Source organism: Periplaneta americana, chromosome 2, assembly GCF_040183065.1.
Source record: "Periplaneta americana isolate PAMFEO1 chromosome 2, P.americana_PAMFEO1_priV1, whole genome shotgun sequence".
NCBI lineage: Eukaryota > Metazoa > Arthropoda > Insecta > Blattodea > Blattidae > Periplaneta > Periplaneta americana.
In genome coordinates this window covers 196,031,002-196,052,019 of record NC_091118.1, presented here as the reverse complement: position 1 = coordinate 196,052,019, position 21,018 = coordinate 196,031,002, and the positions used below count along the sequence as shown (strand labels likewise).

The following is a 21,018-nucleotide window of genomic DNA, read 5'->3' as shown; positions in this document are numbered from 1 at the left end:
TCTATGCAAAATTTTGATAGGACTGATATTTAAGGATATACAAGACTTTTAAAATAACAATACAATACATTTTCACCGCCGTCTCAGATTATAGGCCTAGCGTTGTTGTTCCTGCAGTAACTCCTATGTGAAAAATATAAAATTTTTGAGTAGGAAGAAAAAAAACATATATTCATTCCATGTCAATGGTACACAGGAGATAGTGAATTCTTACATTTTCGAAAGAAAGAAATATAATTACATATCACTATATATGCTGTATCACTATTTAAGTTATTTGAAGGGTTCAGAACCGTAGAGGGCCAAGCGCCATTTACTGAAGACGTAGAAAACAATGGTTAAAATTAAGCTATTACCATAATTCAGTGGAAACATATAGCAAGTATTATAAAGTATACACATTAAAACTAAAAGATATGTCAATCTTCATTAATAACAATTAAGAAATATGTTAAAGGAATTGTCATTGCACCAAATGAATGGTATCTGGTTCAGAATGATCGCATTTAAATTTTTAAATAGTCTACAATTTAAATTAAGTAACATATTAAACTATGTATCCTTCTATCAAACACGAATGTTCCCTGGATCAAATGTCCTATTTTAATTATGTAATTACTTTATATTTATTTCTAACGGGTGCAGCGGAGCGCACGGGTACGGCTAGTAATATTAATATATAGTAAAATACAGATCCTGTAATGACATACGGGTATACAAATATAGAAAATAGGAAGTACACTTGTATTAGAAAACTTCATATAGCTTAAGGAAAGACAAAACAATTAAATAATTAATCTAATTTGTCTTTTAAATCGGTGTATGTTCAGTGTACTTAGTTCAGGGTAAGCTCTAATTAATGCATTATATATTCTGGGTCCAAAATTTCTCCAGTGTTTTAATCCAGCAGAAATTAAATGAATTAAAGAAATCCATATCATCGTCATAATAATAATAATAATAATAATAATAATAATAATAATAATAATAATAATAGTTATTATTTACCCCTGATTGAGGTTCTGGCTGATATGTATATCTATTATCAGGCAGTAGGCCTACATCTCACTTGACGGTATGTGTCAGAGGAAGAACAATTGTTTATATGCATCTGAAGTCTGATTAGTGAAATATGTTACTAGTCTGCGATGTATGCAATGGAAGGGGAAAAGAACTGGCCATCCTATCCCGTTATCTCCTGACAGTTACCTCATAAGTGGTGCCTTGTTGGTATTACTTGTGAGGTTCAGACCTCTCTTCGGACAGTTGAATAATCAACAACAATAATAATAATAATAATAATAATAATAATAATAATAATCCGTGGCGCTACAGACCGTGACGGGCCTAGACCGACCAGCCGGCTGCTGGCCTCACGCCCACATGCCGAAGCAGAGGTGGACGATCATCCAACCAGAATGGAGGTATCGTGTGGTTAGCACGATGATCCCCCCAGCCGTTATAGCTGGCATTCGAAACCGGATTTCGCTACCTATCGTAGCTCCCCAAGTGCATAACGATGCTGGGTGGACACCGGTCCCATACACTGGCCGAAATTTCATGAGGAAATTTCTTCCCCCATGAGGACTCGAATCAGCGCGCCTTTCGTAACGCGAGTCCTAAGCAGATGCCTTAGACCACGACGCCACGGCGCGGGACAACAATAATAATAATAATAATAATAATAATAATAATAATAATAATAATCCTGATAAAATAACATAGAGCCAGCTAATTTACCGCTGCAGGGGTGGCTGCTTGGACACAAGGAATCAGGATACTTTTCTCGAGTCAGGTAGTACATACTGTAAAATTTCACAGCCCACATAGAGGATTCTGCACTTCAAATCGTCGATATCAGCCACCGGTGTTCAGTACACTTGATTCTTGACAAGCCTCCGTAAGAAAAAGACCAACTGTGTCAGATCTGGTGACCTTGGGCTTATTGTAAATGAAGTTCGAATCTATTATTGATATGTTTTGTGTCTTGGACACGCAACAGTGTAGTGGTAAAGGCACTTCTCTACAAAGCCATAGGGTGAAAGAAAGGGTAGAGTACGGTGTAGAAAGAGGGTCGAAAGTAAGAGTGGAATATAGAAAAGAGGGGACAAAGAAAGGGTGATATAGAAAAGAGGAATGAAGGTGCAAGATAGAAAAGAGGAATGAAGAAAAGGGTGTGAGTTGGAAAAGAGGGGCGAAAAAAAAGGGTGCAAGATAGGAAACATGGGCAGCGAAGAAAGAGTGCAAGATGCAAAAGAAGGCGCAAGTTAGGAAAGAGAGACGAAAGAGTGGACGATAGGAATGAAGAAAGCCTGGACGGTAGAATATAGGGAAAATTGAAAGCGTGGACAATAGAAATAAAGATGAAAACAGCGTATTCCGAATCTCACCGGACCGGTGGCATCAATGACGTCACGTTTAAGCGAAATAAGGAACAAAACTGCTGGAAGGATCGATGGCTGTCATGGCGACTGTACAAGTTGTTGTCTGTGCTACGCTAGCAAAATTTTGCGAAATTTTCGTACTGCCATCTCGTTCAAAGAAAAGATAGCATAAACAATTTATTTCTTGAACCGGTAGTAATAACGGGTCCGTTGACATGTTCGCTCGTAAGCCATTAACATATTGTTTTTACGTTGTGCTCATTACAAACAATACAGCAGAACTAAAGCAGAACACACCGCCATGACACAACAGTGCACGATGTTATTCATCTGCTAATTCCCGCCCTAAAAAATAACCAATCAGATTCACTGATGGAGACTGCCACCACCTCTGCAAGTTGATGGCACCGGTGCGACACCGGACACCGGTGGAGCATCAATGACGTCATCGGTGGAATTCGGAACACCGTGATGCCTTCGGATTGTTCACCGGTGAGATTCGGAATACGCTCAAAGGTAGACGATAGAAAAGAGGTACCTACGAAAAAAAAAAAAAAAGTGGGAGGATCGAAAGAAAGGATGGCGATAGAAAGAAAAGAGGATGGAATCTGACTCATCTGCAAACCGACTGACGGATTGAGTCCAAAGATTATTTATTACTTGCGTTTACAGAAGGTTCTGTAATCTAATCTCAATCGCAACAAAGTTCTGATCTCTCTCATTTGCTTAATACTTTACGCAGAGCTTGAAAGTTCAAGCACATTTCATTGTGGTGATAAGTGTCCAGACCTCGCGATCTGGCCCTTTTGTTGATGTTCTTTCCCGGAGAACCCATTACTATGCTATCGTTAATGTAGTGAGTCACAAGTATGTCGACATACTTACGTACCAAAGTGGTCGCCGTTTCACGCTCCTTTGCTTTCTGATCTGCTAAGTAATTAACATAAACTGAAATTTAGCACTTCTGCTTCCAGAAATGTACATCAGGTCTGTTTCAGAGGTCCTTTGAATCTTGAAACATGCATTAATTTTAGTTAACTTGGTTACAGTAACCAACTTTTCTGGGCAGTGTCAGACGTCCTTGGATGCGTCATACCGTACACACTTTCTCATCAAAGGTCGGGGTTTAGTTACTGTATTGACACTCGTGTTTTGTATTCGCCTGACACAGAGTTCGACTCTAGACGTGGTTGTTCCTACTAGAGATTATTAAATGTTACTTTACGACACTATTTAAACTGCGAGGTTATCTAGCATCGACGGTAATTATGATAGCGAAATCAGATCGAAGATTGACCGTGATATTACCTGACATTCGCCTTATAGGGATTTCTGGTTGTATTTTATCCATAATCAGTATCCGAACAATTGCAACACAAAATTAGCTTATACACATGAAATATAATTATTTTTATTTAGAAGACCTGGTAACCTTCTCGAGCTCCCCACATTTGGAACGCTTCTCAAAAGAAAAAACGAAAATGCGAGGATATTTTTGTCGTCTTTATTGGGAAGTACAACTCAAACAATTTCACAGAAACAATCAATAGTATAATTTGTATAATGAATAGTATGTTTCTAAATGAGCCGCCTCGGTGACACGAATAATGCCCAAATGATAATCAGTTTCAATCTAGGTTCTCTGTAATCAGGTGTGATAGTTGTTATGCTTCCACATCGCGATCACGTAAGGTGAGGTCGGTCACCTTGGTGGAATACACAATGTCCTTGGCATAGCCCCCCCCCCAAAAAAAATTGTAACGGAGTAACGTCGGGAGAACAAGGAGGCCATGTTATTCTACCGCCGCGTCAAATTCAACGATTCGGGAAAGTGTTGTCCAGTGTTTTACGAACAATGATACTCCAGTGAGGTGTTGCTCCATCTCGTTGGAAGATTATGCTGGGCTGTTTGTGTGCAATATGTGGAAATACATATTCTTCTAGCGTGTATAGGCTCGAAGGTGCTTAGATAAGTAGGCTCAATGAAAAAGAACGTTATATTTATAATCTTCTGCATAATATCACACCATATGTTTAGTTTAGGGCTTTCTTGGATATGCAGCATAACTACAGTGTGGGTTTTGTGAGCCCCATATTTGGATTGTGCCAGTTAACTTTCCCAGACAAACGGAAAGTTGACGGCTTAGTCAGAAAACATAACATGACTAAAAAAAAAATCTTGGTTTTCCTTAATGCTCTCTAATCTCAAATTGCAAATTCTTATCACTGAGGTATATTTGAGTTGAAATTTCTGATATAAACGAAGAAAATTTCCCTGCACCTTTGGTCTTCCTCCCATAGATAGTCTAAATAAGTTAAGTCCGAGAGGACCACTCTGTATTTTATGCTCATTGAAAAAAAAGATATTAAAATAGTACATTATGCAACGAGCCTATAATAGCAGTAATTAAGACGCGAGTATGTTTGTTTATGAAACGAGTGCAAGCGAGTTTCATAATTTTCATACGAGCGTCTTAATTACCATTATAGACAAGTTTCATACGACTTTTTATGCTCGATCATATTTCTAACTTGAAATTATTCGTAAGTATTCATGTTATGGTTATGTAAGTGAGGAGCGGAACTGACCTGAATTGTGAGATGTGCACAGACGCGAAAGTATTGATTTTTTCCGAGGCACGAATGTCATTGACCTTGATATAATCTAGAGAATAACATGAAGATTAGTCTTGATATAACCTGGAAATTGATTTAGAATTGAAAAACGAGATGACAAATTGAATTTGTTTGAATATAATTTACAATTAACGCTAATTATTGTAGTAACAGAACATAACCTTCTGCGACAGTATTGGATTTCCAGCCTCCGAGAATAATCGATACTTGCGGTTTTATAATGGTACAATGGTGATTTCTCACTGGCTGAACAACTGAATTATAGTGAATAGGTGTACTTTAATGAGGTGCATTAAAGGGCTACTGCCAGGTGTATAATTACTACATTTCGGCATGGTCGAGCATAAATGTATTTTTTGAGAGCAATGGCAGGGTATATAAGAACTGTTCAGTTGTTGATGTATTCTAGAAATTATTGTAGAAAATAAAACACATACTAATGTCATTTGTTTCAGACGAGCAAGTTTGGACAGTGAATGGAATGGAGGAACAACCTGAAATGGAAACTGGGGATGAAGAACCCAACATCATAGGTAAGGATATTGATTTTTTCCAAATTCATTTTCCAAGTTTTTTAATCGAATATCCTTTAGTTTGGTTCATTTAGCTGTATTTGAATTCGATCTTGGTTCTTACCATCCTTATGATGTTGTTTAGGTCTAGGTAGTATTATCTATAAAATTATCAATGAAATCAAATTTTCATTTATTAATAATATATAATGTCCACTGCTGTGGAGTAATTGTTGGTACGTCTGACTGTGAACCGAGCGGGCCCGGGTTCAAATCCTGGTTGGGGTTTTTTCCGGGATTTTCCCTCAATCAATTGAAGTAGAATTGCTGGATAACTTTTGGTGTTGGACCTCGCACTCATTTCGCCATGATTAATTCACATATCATCATCAATACAATAGCCCGGATTTAGTACACATTGTGGCGTGTTGTACTTGTACAAGAGCACGGCTGTTCGGCTGCTGAGTCATTCGTAGAATAGGAGCGGTAAGCACAATAAGCCTCAGGCTTCAGATCGGGTCCCTCCTCCGTACAAGAGAAAGGAATATAATGGCGGAAAAAGGGGTCACATTTAAACACAGATTTTTTGACGTAGAATATGTCATTTCCTTCACTAAGCATGGACACATATTCTAGTATCAATACCGATAGTGAAACAAAAAATAGCAGAATTTCAAATGCTTGCTGTAACAATACTATGAGCCACAACCGAATCCTAATGTTAGTAATAGCCTAGATCATATATGTAACAGATATGTCGGGCTTATAGGCTTTGAGGTTAACAACTTTTGTCAGGTTTACTACGCTGCCATCTAGTTGTTACATAAGGAGTCACGTCATAATTCCCATTTGAATTGCATTAGCGACTGTGCTGCCATCTCGTGTTCGTTTACGGCGGGAGGGTGGCGATCCTGGCGGTTGTTTTCTTCAAAGTGCTGCGGATTTTAACGTAGCGAGGAGTTATCTGTTACATATATGATCTAGGGTAATAGTTAGGCCGTGAACCAATGTAACTTGTGTGAGGTGTGAGCAAGCCCAATGACATCATCTCCTCTTGCTACGGGCACGAGGGTGCCAAAATTACATATAAAGTTAGTCAGCCACACGGATTGTTTCAGTAATATCTCGGCATCTAGAGCAGCTGCACACCTGTGCGACCTTCCGTTTGATTTGTAATCGCGAGTTCTGCAATATTAAAGTGATAATAGACACGTGTGGTACAGGTCTCGCAAGCACGGATTACCGACGGAAGTAATGCGAATCAAACACTGCGATAAGGAAGAGCGGGCGACAGGAAAGGCCACGAGATAACTTGAATGATATTCAAGAGTACAGTCGGAAGAGAAATGACATCGATAGAATCAGTCTTGCGCTGTGATAGTTACATTACGACTTTAGTTCGTTCCATTGAATGTGAATGCGTGTCTTGTATCGCACGGTATTATTATTTCATTGGTAAACATATGTTGCACGTTTAATTAGCTTTGAATTTTTCTCTTGCTACGTTCTTTATTTCCACAGCGATGTCATCATTTGTTCATCTTCTTGGAAGATACAGTACTGTGCTCCAACCACGAGAAAGTCTTTCCGGAATGAAACGCAGAGGGGTGATGCTGTGAATGAATGTTGATGTCATAAGATGTCATAAGGTCACACACGTGGATACTCGTTTCTCTATTGGCTAACTCTCACAGCACAAACAATAACATTGACAGACACATGTTTATACTACCCTAGTTACAAAATTAGATCACTGTTAATCTCCTGGGGCCGTATTCATAGACATTTCGCAGCACGCGCTACGAGCGTACTAAGCTAGCCCCGGCTATTCACTAGTTACTAGTACAGAATTCAAATCATATCCTATCGCTAACACTGGTTTATAAATACGAAAAACGCTGATCATCCACCGGAAACCCGCGCTAAAAATGTCTATGAATACGGCCCCTGCTCTTTTAATCTCTCCATACATATGCAGGAGAGCGCATGGACTTTAAACTGACGTTATAACGATAATATCATCGATCTACTTCGCTCCAATAGATGACGCAATAGTAAGCACTTTCCTTTTACGGTTGATCTCCTGGTTGGAGAACATACTTCCATCGGCTCGCACCTCTCCTCCCTCGGCGAGTCTACATACACACGTCAAAACAGACAGCAACGCCCCCAATGGTTTTCGGTAATCGTTTCTTGCGCGAGCTATACACTTTGATTGAACCATGGTGAAAAATTTGTTGTGACTGAGACTAATTTCGGAATGTCTCTTCATATCAAGAAACGTATATTGCATGCCCTTCATTAATTACTTCTCTTATCATAGACCCATACTCTCCATTTGTAAACCGAAACAAGAAAACATTCAAACCAATACACCTGTAGTTTCATTCCGAAATTGGATGGTTTGTATTCTATGTGCCGGTGTGTTCCTGATACAGGGCAGAATTTTTTTTTGTTTGTTTTTGTTGTGACTTACACAAATGTATAAAAAATTTGGTAATTGCCATAGGCGTAAAATAAACGTACTAGATTGATGAAGTTGATCATTATTGCCTTATTTTTTATTAATTTGTTGACAGAAGAAAAGATCATGGACACAATATTCAGTGAATGTGATTGTGACGGGACGGGAATTGTAGCTGTGTCGAAACTGATACACTTCATGATGAGCCAGGCTGATCCGAATCTCGACAGGTGAGTCAAGTCCACTGTGAGTCATTTATTTAATATCATTCTGTCATTGTGCTCCACAGGGTTAACCCCCTTCTTATACAGTAGAACTTCTATTATCCGTGATAATGAAGGGAGTGGATTGAACGGTTAATCCAAAAAAATCGGGTAATCCATACCATAAAATATTTTCATAAATTAAGAGCACAATATGGTAATAAGAGAAATAACATTGTAGGTAGGTAGGTAGGTAGGTAGGTAGATATTAGCCTTAGGAAATACAATGATTTCATGGCATCGTCAGAGTGAATACATAATAAATATGCAGTTACATAGCGTGTTATTCCGACATACAAGATGTCTACAATAATACACAAATAATATACAATCAACACATTCTGTAATGAAGTCAATTCTCCACAGTTTTCTTCAGACCATTACTTGTACAAGGTTCTTGGTTTCCTTATCTTCTTGGGCAGTCTCACCCCAGATATGAATCAGATAGAAAAGAGCAGTAAACACAAAAGGATATACTAACTACTGTAAGCTAAATTTGGAGTGCTAAACTAAGATACTCATTGACAGTAAAAAGCATGTGGAAAAGTAAAATATGTTTCACTGACTTTTTAAATCTAGCATAGTTAAGGGCTTTAGTTTCAGCAGGGAGTTTGTTGTAAAGTCTTATCCCTGTATGTGATAAACTATTGATGATAGTGATGTTTTCTTAAGATGTTGATTTGTTTAGTATTTTCTGTCTTCTGGAGATGTTTTCGGTTTCTAAAAATGTAGAAACTCTGTTTGTAATTTTAATTTATGACAGTAATGCTTTGTCGATGAATGTCCTTCCAGTGTGGTTTCTGGGCTTACCAGTTTCGTAATTTGTCATATTTTTAATAAATGAAAAGAATTTAGAATTACGTAAAATAAATGTTATGCCTAAAACCTGAATTTCCCCAAAAAATTAAACAAACTTTTAGCTGTCGTCAGTACCAGTAAGTATTTCATTGGCATTGTGGATTGAAAAAAGGAAGGTCTTATATCAGATGAGCTTCCTCAAAAAGAAGTGGAATAGGGTGATACATTTTTTATATTCCCTGGAACAGAAGAAGAAGAAGATCAGATAGTTTGAAAGATGGTGCAATAAACTTTGCATCATGGGAAATATATGTCATTTAATACTGAGGTCAACAATGTGTCATTTATTACCTTGTTATAATTTTGTTATTTTAACTCCTTCAGGCCTGATCTACCATTATAGTGTACATTGTTTCTTTTTTGGAATGTCTTCGATACTTTTAAATATTTTGAAAAATTTATTGTGGTAGAAATGGAGAATATTATTTTTGGAACATTTTTATACCTGAATTAAAAATTAAATTTAAAATTTTGGGGCTCCAGGGGTCAAATTTATCCCCAAATTTTGATTTTCTGTGAAGACTTGATTTGGGAATTTTGGATCCCCGGAATGATTATGTGACCAGTATTTTTTTTTTTCAATTTTTTTAAAATATAAATTCAGGTCTGAAGGGAGTTAAAACCTTTTTAAAACCTCAATTACTGATATTTTTTACATTATATTGTATGTACCTCGATTTTAAATGATGTAATGTGTGATCAGATTCACTCCTCCTATTTAGATGACAGTGATCAACAATAAAAGTTTTAAAAATTGAATAAAAACAATGGAGGATATTTACATTTTTTAGACAGGATGCTGAAAAATAGAAGATTATAAAATTAAAGCAGCACTTTGCTAAGATGTAACCTTGTATGGCTAATACTTCGAAAACTGAAACTACGGTATTGATCAGGTTCACCCCATGTATGACTCGATTGTAGAGCCTTGTCTATTTTCCTACTTTCAGATCTGCTTTGGGAGATCTGAAACTATTGTTAGACCCTCAGGGATGCGATACAGAAGTGACACGACAAACTTTTATCCTAGCTATGACATCTTGGGTACAAACTGTAAGCAACAACAACTATGAAGACAAGGACAGTCCATGGTAAGCAAAACTCATGTTAAAATTAGATACCAGTACTGTGAAAATTTAGAACTGTTGCTTTCTTGTTTAATGCTGTCGTGTCTGTTGAGAGTATAAAGTATCACATTTATTAATTGCTTCATTATTTTTACCCAGTGAAGATAAAGATTCTTCTCATGAAAGTACAGACTCTGCAAGAATTTCAGACGATGAACAGATATCTGCACCAGCCAGCCCTACACAGAACTGTAAATTAGGTAAGTTAACTCTTGCGTAATTCAGAAAATCTCTAGTAATAATAAATCACTTAAAATTTAGTTAAAAAAAAAACAACTTTCTAGTGTTAAATTGGAACTAAAGTAATTTACCAATTTAAACTCAATTTAACACTATACTCTTTTTGCTGTAAGAAAAATCCTTATGTAAACATTAGCACGTGACTGTCATACCTGTGATTGGCTCCCAGACGAAACACTCACACAACACAGGAGAATATAGTTCCTTATTTGGAAATCATAATCTTGTATTATTTGAAAATAAAAAATGAATTCTAGTTATTAAATACGACTAAAGATATGACTTCACTCATATGTAAAACGCTATGTAAAAGAAAAAGCTACTTTTATATTTTGTTATTTAGGTTGTAAGCGGATGAATACTAAGAGTAATGCCAAGGTAGTTTGTTCTTGTAATACGCTGGTGCCACATGAGCTTGTTCTCGTAAGCAAGTGTTAGAATGGCTTCTGTATACTCAATGTGTGTGGTTACTAAACATAAGAGTGGAAACCCTATTAAAGCGGAGAGAAAGAAATAGTGTTGAAATGTATATAGTAAGTTCCAACAATAAATTATAAAGTTACAGTTTCCTAAGCAAACGACTGCATAGTAGTGAGGTTAGGTCTACTCTGACGAGAAACGGGAAATGTTTAACATGAAACAGAATATACAGGAGTGGGCGGGCTCACTTACTGAGAATCTCTGCCGCCAAATTGTGGCCAATCAAGCCTCTCTTCAGTCACGTGCCATTGTTTACTGTAGGATTATTTTTACAACGAAAAGATTATAGAAAGTTGTTTCTATAACTAAATCTTAAGTGATGTAAAGTGTTAAAAGTGTAGGCTAATCAAGATGTATAATAATAAATCCTTAGTAAATCTATAGGTACCGGTATGGTACTAAGAGTTAGTGCATATAAATTGCTACTAAGGCTCAAGTGCAGGTGCAGGTGGAACTTTTTCCGCTAATTCCCCTTTTATTGGCATGTCTGTAGTAGACCAACAAATTTTGTTGGAGAAATCTATGCAATAAAGATAGCAGTGAACGATTTATTGATCAGCAAAAATATGTTTAATAAAATAGTCATCCTCTCAGACTCCAAAGCAGCTATTCAAGCAGTGCCCTGGCCTAAGATTTCAAGTGAGAAGAAATATCTACACTGCTTGATGATAGTAAATCAGTTGTCCTTCACTGAAACCTAACACACTGTGAGGACATTAGTAATGAAACTGCAGCTTATCAAAAAAGAATCCTTTATTAACTAACAACAAAAGACTAACCCTGTAACTTACATGTTAATTGAAGGAAATATGCAGGAAATAATTAAAATAAAAAATGACTTCAGAATCAAAGCAGCAGTTAATGAGAAATGGGAATATGTATATTTGAAAATCCGAAAACAATTCCAGATATACCATGCAAAACATCAGTTGCGAAATTCAGACTATCTACTGGACATGACTGTCTCGCCAAGCATCTCCTTAGACTCGGTATTCTTCACTCACCAAAATGCATACTGTGTGGTCAACCCAGTGCAGAAATGGATGAACAACATCTAGAAGTCTATACAGCATTTGAAGGTAAACGGTTGTGAAGTGCTGGAGAGCGAGGCTGTTGAATGTCTTCAGTGTCAAATACAGTACAACAGCAACAACCTAACTCAGGGAATCGTAAGATTTGGTGCATTACCCAAAAGATGGCGCCAATATATTGTGTAATTTAACATCTTAATATATTTCTTCAAAATAAATATGCTGTAATTTTCTAGAATTTGTTTACATGCTACCTCGAAGAACTCATTCTATCCTTAAATCATGACCCCACCCCGCCACTGCACTAAATTACTTTGTGTTTTGTGCATTTCTTTGCAGCATATTGGACACCAAATTTCATAGTAGAGCAGAAAAAATTACTGTTTTTCACTTCTTTTCTATATATAATTTTTAAGACTTGGCTTATCCTTAGAAGCATTTATATTATTTTAATGTACCGAAGTACATATGATATTTCCATGCAGATATTCTGCGTCATCATACAATGAAAGAGTAATGGAACAGAGAAAAATTCTCTCCGGCACCGGGATTTGAACCCGGGTTTTCAGCTCTACTTGCTGATGCTTTATCGACTAAGCTACACCGGATACCCATCCCAGTGCAGGACAGAATTGGCACCGGGATGGGTATCCGGTGTGGCTTAGTGGATAAAGCATCAGCATGTAGAGCTGAAAACCCGGGTTCAAATCCCGGTGCCGGAGAGAATTTTTCTCAGTTCCATTACTCTTTCATCGTATCTTAGAAGCATTGTTAATAAATTACATATTTTTGAGCAACTGACAGGGATCGTCTTCTTTTTTTTAATAGATTTTCTCAACTCTTCTAACGTATCTTCGTACAGCTGTGGAGGCAATGATGTCAGGAGCTCGCCTATTAGAAAGTAAGTACATACAGTATTGTCTCAGTGTAGCAGACTTCAGTTTAACGTAATTTAATTTTCTCGTGTATAATGTACATATTTTAAATTCCTCACTAAACTTTCATCATACATTATTTTTTTCAATATTAAACTTGGCTCTGATTGACTGGACGGTGTGACTTTTGGTGTTCCAAATAAGTACTTTAGTGCGATTCTTGGCATCTCTCAGTGCAGTCCCTACCCGGAGATCCTATTAAGGGACTATTTTACCTCTGTGAAAAACAACAACTGAATAGACTACAGTGGACTATAGTGGACTTTGTTGTCAGCAAACAACTGGATACATTAAGAAGATTGATTGATGTCATCATACATTATCATTGTATCATGCAAGGATATTTAATTTTTACGTTATCATTTCTTCTTCATTCTTGGATACACTCTTTTAAAACTTGTATAATCACTGATTAACGGTAGGAAAAAATTACCAAGTAGAAGAGGAGGTCCATGGTTTGTCCACAAATGGGTCTTCAAGGTGCATTTACATCATCGCTATCCCAACAAGATCAACAACCGGATTCATAATTTGATCCAACTGTAAGGATGGAAACATGTGAAAATCAACCTGCTGAGGTACATCAGGAAAAATGCGACATATACGACCCCACTATACCATATTATAAGCAAAAATATCATCTAACATCGATCGAAGTTATTGGATTACTGATTGGAGCTAGAGGGACCATCACAAAAAGATTCGCGTATTTTTGCAAGCAATTTGGTCTAGGACAAACTCTTGTCACTGAAGTATCTCTGTCTGCAGTGAAGGGATCCATAAAAATCCTAAGAAACCATCTCTACACTTGAATAGACTGATCTTTTTCCTATGGCGATCTGCTCAATTAAGTTGGGTCCTGCAACTAGTGCTAAATAGACGACTGTGATCACCTGATAACAAATAGATACTAGGAAATTTTATGTTTCTTCTGGAATTAATGATGAACCAAAAACTCAGCACACTAGAACAATCCGAAATACACAAACACACTAAAGCACACCCCAATCAAATTCTCAAACACACAGATCAATTTCAGCACACACACACACACACACACACACACACACTATTTGACTCTACCTTTCAACAATCAAACACACCCGCACAACAGGCAGAGAAGTTCGAGATGACGCCGAGATCTAGTAGGCTCTGAGGATGGTGTGATGAAACACCAAAACAGCTGTAAGCCGCACAAACTTACATAATTAACACGAGTAAGTCCGCTAGTTAATCAATTACTTGTATTCAAGTGTTAAAAGTAGTGTATGCAAAATTCAAAATGGATTTTATTTAGTCGTTTTCAATTATTTATAATTGTGTTATTTCTTTTTCTTTTCCTTCTCCATTGTTTTCTTTCTTTTTTTTTTTCCATTATAATTGTTTACCTACCATTTACTAAGAAAAAAAAAACAACAATTTTATGGTAAGCTTTGTCTTGTAGGCAGCCTTCATTTGGAGAAAGCTGCATAAAATTTATTCAAAATAAATATTATAAAAATTAATTCAAAATAAATATTATAAAAATTACCTGGCTGACTAGTCTCGACATAGTGTCCTTCATTGTCCGAAGTCTAGTCCGGACATCACGTCGAAACTAGTCAGCCGGGTAATTTTTATAATATTAACAGAGTAAAGCAGTCATAACGTTACTCAGTGATTATCATTTCTTATGATCATTTCATTATTACTTACGAACATTTTTAATGTGATTATTTTTTTTTTTCTAACTTTTGCATTTTTATTTTATTTATTATTGGTTGTAGATTTATGTACCGGTACTATGTGTAAGTAAGTAATGGATATCTATTAGGGTTGCCAGACATCTTGAATTACCCAGGATTGTTCGGATTTTAATGGTGTTTCTTTTGTCGAATTACATTTGTCCCAGAATGTCGAAATGATTGGAAAAAATACAATTCTTTGCTCATTTCTGTAAAATTATCTTTAAAATTCCTTACTCATTTTTTCAAGACCCCAAGTCCAAACTTATGTTCAACATCATCTATGAACTTTAACCTAATGTGTGTCCATTGCAGTGAGATAAATAGCCTAGTGGAGCAAGTGTCTGAACTGAAGCAGTCCAACAAATGGCTGGAAGACAAGAACAAAAACTTGCAGAGTCAACTGCATAGCAGTGAGGATATTAACTTGCAGTTGCAAAGCGAAATTGAAAATATCAATCGAGAGTTATCCAGGTCAGTACTCACTTCTATTCATGTAACTCATTATTCTTAAGATTACCGCTGCATCAGCTGCCTGTACAAGAGAGTTAGATTCAAAATGTGTTGTAAGAGGAGTTAGAAGTAGAAGGATATGACTTTGGGACAAACTTTATTGAAGTACATCATTTCACTTTCAATATTCCAAATGGCTGGAGCCTAATGGTAAATACTCACTTCGTCGTTGCACCATGATAAATTATAAGTGATATTGTTTCTCTGATGATCCTCATATGCTTTCACGACAAGTTCACAGGACACAGTTTTGTTCATAATTAAATTCTGTATGAATATTTAAATACTTATATAGTCGCAATCATGCCATGGTATGAAAGAAAAACTTCACAACCTCGAGCGGGATTCGAACCTGCGACTTCCTGTACTCCGGTCAGGCGCTCTACCAACTGAGCTATCGAGTTCGTTTCACGCCAAAGGCTTGAAATTCTCCTCTCATACTGGCGACTCTGTATAGAGTACTGTCCATAGCATCTGATCTAGTCAGCACTGCTTATGGGTGGAAAGAAACATGATTGTGACTATATAAGTATTTAAATATTCATTAATATGTCACATCAACATCATAAGATAAAGTTTACATTTACCATGTTTCTTTCCACCCATAAGCAGTGCTGACTAGATCAGATGCTATGGACAGTACTCTATAACAGAATCGCCAGTATGAGAGGAGAATTTCAAGCCTTTGGCGTGAAACGAACTCGATACCTCAGTTGGTAGAGTGCCTGACCGGAGTACAGGAAGTCGCAGGTTCGAATCCCGCTCGAGGTTGTGAAGTTTTTCTTTCATACCATGGCATAATTGTGACTATATAAGTACTGTATTTAAATATTCATTAATATGTCACATCAACGGACGTATATACGTCATCCAACATCGTAAGATAAATTCTGTATCTAAAATCTGTTACAAATTATGAAATTATCTTAGATTTCTCTTCTTTTTACCTTTTTCGTCTTGTTTTCAGCTTTTTTATATTTTTCTTTTACATATTCTTCTACTCTACTCTACTCCTACATTACCTCCTTCTTCCATTCTTCTTTCTGTTCCTGTTCCCCCTTTCTCATCTTTAGGCCTATACATCTCTTAATTATTTTTATTCTGTTTTTACTCTGTTCTTCTTTTTCCACTTCTTCAGCCTTATTTTCTTAATTGATCTCTTGTTTTTCTCACTTCTTCCCCTTTGTGTATTTTCATCTCCTCTCCTCTCTGCTTCCCTTTCCCTTCCCTTTCCCCCTCCTCCTCACACCCTTCTCTCTCTTCCCTAGCCTCTTTCCTCCACTCCCCTCCTCTCCCTTCCATTGTCTAGCCTTCCTTTCCCTTCCTTCCTTCCTTTCCCAACGTCATTCTTACTCTCATATAGGCAGATTTTATTAGCCTTTATTTTATTCTATACTTACATATTTTTTTATTTGTTATATTATATTTTCGAAGTGAAAAAAGAATTAGTCACTGTAACATTTCCTTGAGGCCATTTCTTTATTTGTTTTATTATATTTTCGAAGCAAAAAAAAAAAAAAGAATCAATTGCGTACTGTGACATGTACTTGAGGCTATTTATTTATTTGTTATATTATATTTTCCAAGTGAAAAAAGAATTAATCACTGTGACATTTCCTTGAGACCATTTATTTATTTATTACATTATATTTTCGAAGTAAAAAAAGAATCAGTTACTGTAACATGCCCTTGAGGCCATTTCTTTATTTGTTATATTATATTTTCGAAGTGAAAAAAGAATTAGTCACTGTGATATTTCCTTGAAGCCATTTCTTCATTTGTTACCAGTATATTATATTTTCGAAGTGAAAAAGAATCGGTTACTGTAACATGCCCTTCAGGCCATTTGTTAGATTATATTTTCGAAGTGAAAAAAGAATCACTTACTGTAATATGCCCTTGAGGCCATTTCTTTATTTGTTATATTATATTTTCGAAGTGAAGAAAGAATCAGTCACTGTGACATGCCCTTGAGACCATTTCTTTGTTATATTATATTTTCGAAGTGAAAAAAGAAATAGTCACTGGGACAGGTCCTTGAGGCTATTTCTTTATTTCTTATATTTTCGAAGTGAACAATTTTTCTCTTGAAATTATTCAAGCCTGCTTCACAGGAAGCTTCTACCTGAAAGCCAGATTTGCTTAATGAAAAAATAATTAGTCACTGTGACATTTCCTTGAGTCCATTTCTTTATTTGTTATATTATATTTTCGAAGTGAAGAAAGAATCGGTTCCTGTAACACGCTCTTGAGGTCGATGAAGGGTAGGCAGGCGGGACTTTTATGTAAACTTAAACATGCGCCTAGAAGAATGTGCATAGTATCACGCTTCCACCGTTGAGATTATGAGAGTGCACCGAGGAAATGTATTCTATTACCACTTTTGTTTCCCTCTTACCCCAGAATTGAATAGCACTTCGTAGGATTGAATCTGAGTAATTGGCGTGGAAAGCCAGTTCGATAGCTATTTTAATATTAGAAAAAAATATGAAGTTAATAACAAAATGTTGAAGTAACTATTGGATGCAAAAATTGAAATATTTTGTGCGAAGGGTGTAGTCTAAGACTTGACGAACGATAAGTATTTCTTTTTGTACAGCTTACGAGTTGCAGTAGCCGAGTTCCAGGAACGTCAGAAAGAGCACGAAGAGCTGAGGGAGAGAGAAGTTTCAATGGAAACGACTATTAAGTCCTTGAATTCAAAAGTTCAGCTGTTGGAGAAGGAATCTCAAATTCTTAGACAGCAACTGGAGCAACTTGAGAACGAGGTATGAATGAATCAAGCCATTTCAAGTTATTGCGAATTGTTTTCTTGAATTTCTTCATTACAGTATATACGGTACTCTGAACATTATTCTCCATGACTCATTCTCCTTGACTACCATTACAAAAAATTACTTTATCTTCTATCTTCGTAGTGTATCCAGCTATTTGCTGACAACACATGTTCCACTATGTTTCACTATGAATTTCCTCTTCTTACAAATGATGGGTAAAAAGCACGATGCTGGTTGTATATTTCAGCAGCCACATTCAAAGATGAGGTGTATTCAGTATATATTGGAGAGAATTGTCCAAGGTTACAGGGATTGCAGATTTTAGATTAGTTCTATGGATGTTTGTGACAGGGCAGTTTAAGAGGATATGTTCCAAATCTTCTTCGTTATTGTTGCACCAGCAACAACTACTAGAGTCAAAAAGATTGAAGTGGTGAAGATACTTCTGAGTGATAATATGGCCTGTCCTGGCTCTTGCTAAGAAAGTTTGTATGTGTCTGGGAATGTTGCGGAACATTTGTAAATCATCAGGTTTCTTTTGAATGTTTTGAAGTACTTGACCTTTATCAGAAGAAAGCCATAATTCAACCCATAAGTTTGTTAAACGAGAATTAACTGCAGAATATGCTCTGGTTGAAGAAGTTATTTGCATAGGTTTGGGCCCCAAAGATGTTGCCTGTTTAGCAATATTATCAACAATCTCATTTCCAGTAATGCCGCAATGACTAGGTATCCATTGGAATACTATTTCTTTTTGAAGATTTAGTTTATTTAATATTTTTTGTATAGAGATTGTAATTTGTGCATAGGAAGTTGGAGTATATTTCATGATATTTAGAATAGCTCCCATCGAGTCACTAAAAATGCATACAAGTATATCAGATAAGGTAGAGACATGTAAAAGAGCTGCCTCTATGGCCAGTAGTTCTGTTTCAAAACTAGAGGGAGATGAACATGATATATAATATTTCTCGTTATATTTTGGGATATAATACCCTGCGCCTGAAAGTCCATCAGGATTCCGTAACCCATCAGTATAGATATGAAGAAAATTTTCATATTTGTTACAGATTAGTTCTATTACTTTGTGTGTTGAGTAGCTGACTTACAATCTAGGGCACTCTTGAAAATGGAATGATAAACACTTGAATTTTATTGTACAATTCCTTTTCCATTTTCTACGATTGTAATTAAATTTTAACTAAATACACTAATTACAGCAAAAATGTTACATTTAAAAAATGAGAGTTAAACCCTTTTACCTAAACACCATTGATATTATTCCTTCGTCAGTTTCCATTTTAGTTATCTGAGTCTGGTTTGAGAGACATGTAACAAAAGTTAATTGAAGAATTAGAAGTACGGCATTGCGAAGGACAGCAATTAAAATCTTACATGGGATCCCATTCCATATGGGCCTCCAAATAGACAATTAGATTTTAATACCAAAATTCCATCCATTAAAATATTAGTAAAACCATTATTAATAAGTTTTGTATATGAATTTTTAAATTAACTTACTCACTTAAATCTTAAATTTCAACTTAACATTGAACTTCATAATCATTGTAGTGAGGGTGGTGGTGGGGGGGGGAGAAGACAGATAAAACTGACAACGCCAAAGTCTACCAAATTTGGGATTCGATTAGGCTTAATGTTATGACTCCTTAGCAAGAGAAATAAGAACTATAACAAAATTACGTTAATTTAAAAAGAAAGTTAAACAGTATTTAACTTAGATGCACTTAGATGGAAGTACGTTTAATTCCTCATAAGTTAATTGTTTTATTATCATTTGTGTGTGTACATTATATACAGATACGTAGGCTATACATCTATAGACATAGATCAATCTTCTTAATTTTAGTATTTAGTATTTATTTATTTATTTAACCTGGTAGAGATAAGGCCGTCAGGCCTTCTCTGCCCCTCTACCTCTACCCTCTTAACGTATCCAGTTGTTTGCTGACAACATATAGTCCACTATAGTCCATTGTAGTCTATTCAGTTTTTGTTTTTCACGAGAAATGAGGAGTATTTTGATCGGTGTTCATTATACATGCCTGTTGCTAGTAGCCAGAGGTGGGGTGTAGTCAATATATTCTGCAGGGCTGTGTCTTCTGCAACTGGTACTGATGATTTTAATTTACTTCTTTTGTGGTTTATGGATGGACAGTATAGAAGAATGTGTTCCAGATCTTCATCATGATTATTACACCACAGACAAGTAGGATTATCAGAAATGTGAAATAGGTAGAGGTACAATTGAGTGACAATGTGACCTGTTCTGGCTCTTGTTAAAAATGTTTGAACATGTCTGGGCAAGTTTTTGTACATTTCCAGGTCATTTGGTTTCTTTTGAAAATATTATAAAATTTTTCCTTTGTTAGAAGAGAGCCAATTGTTGATCCATAGGTTTGTAAAATGAGACTTTACTGAAGCAAAAGCAGTGGACAGAGATATCACTTGAAGAGGTCATATATATATACATAGACGTTGTTATGAAAAATACATTAAATGTTACTGCTGTATTGTAAGTTCTTCATTTTGTATTACTTTCAATTCAGAAATCAGAGTTGAAATTGGAACTGGAAGAGAAGAGAGAAAACCAAGAAATGCAGAGGATTATAACAGTACAAGAAACGGAACTAGAGAAAATAATGAAAATATGTAACTATCTGGAAAGTGAAAATGATCAAAAGTCTTCACATATTTTAGAGCTAGAAACCAGCATTGATGACTTCAGAATTAGCTACAACGTAAGTATAAGAAGTTTCATGTTTTATTATAGTCACAGTGGAGGCTACCCCTCCGTTATTTTTTAGTTACCTTAAATTGACAATGACATCTTGATAATTGTTTCAAACTCAGACTTTATTTCATGTTTTATTTCTGGTAACTGTAATATCAAATGTAAACTTTTATTGGTTTTTTATGTGCCATTGCCAGTAAAGAGTTGTTTGCTAGAGTGGGAAACAGATGATAGATTAACGCCAACCGGTCCACATTTCATACATCTCTGTAGCAACGGACATCTCGCTGATTTCTCAACAGTTCTTTTAAAAGAAAACTA

At 36.1% G+C, this 21,018-nt stretch overlaps 1 protein-coding gene across 8 annotated transcripts in view; it reads left to right on the top strand.

Annotated features, from left to right (window-relative positions):
- The window catches only part of LOC138694995 (inositol 1,4,5-triphosphate receptor associated 2-like), an 89,728-nt gene that overhangs the window by 40,364 nt on the left and 28,346 nt on the right, over window positions 1-21,018 (top strand). For 4 of the 8 annotated variants that reach the window (XM_069819255.1, XM_069819257.1, XM_069819253.1 and 1 more), the window contains exons 2-10: window positions 5,477-5,554; window positions 8,113-8,227; window positions 10,069-10,209; window positions 10,345-10,445; window positions 11,874-12,044; window positions 12,825-12,897; window positions 14,971-15,129; window positions 17,768-17,936; window positions 20,513-20,704. In XM_069819255.1, the coding sequence (XP_069675356.1) occupies window positions 5,503-5,554; window positions 8,113-8,227; window positions 10,069-10,209; window positions 10,345-10,445; window positions 11,874-12,044; window positions 12,825-12,897; window positions 14,971-15,129; window positions 17,768-17,936; window positions 20,513-20,704 (1,173 nt within the window). In that variant the 5' untranslated portion in view covers window positions 5,477-5,502. The remainder of the gene's footprint in view (window positions 1-5,476; window positions 5,555-8,112; window positions 8,228-10,068; window positions 10,210-10,344; window positions 10,446-11,873; window positions 12,045-12,824; window positions 12,898-14,970; window positions 15,130-17,767; window positions 17,937-20,512; window positions 20,705-21,018) is intronic. The other 4 variants (XM_069819259.1, XM_069819254.1, XM_069819260.1 and 1 more) reach the window with 2 other exon arrangements.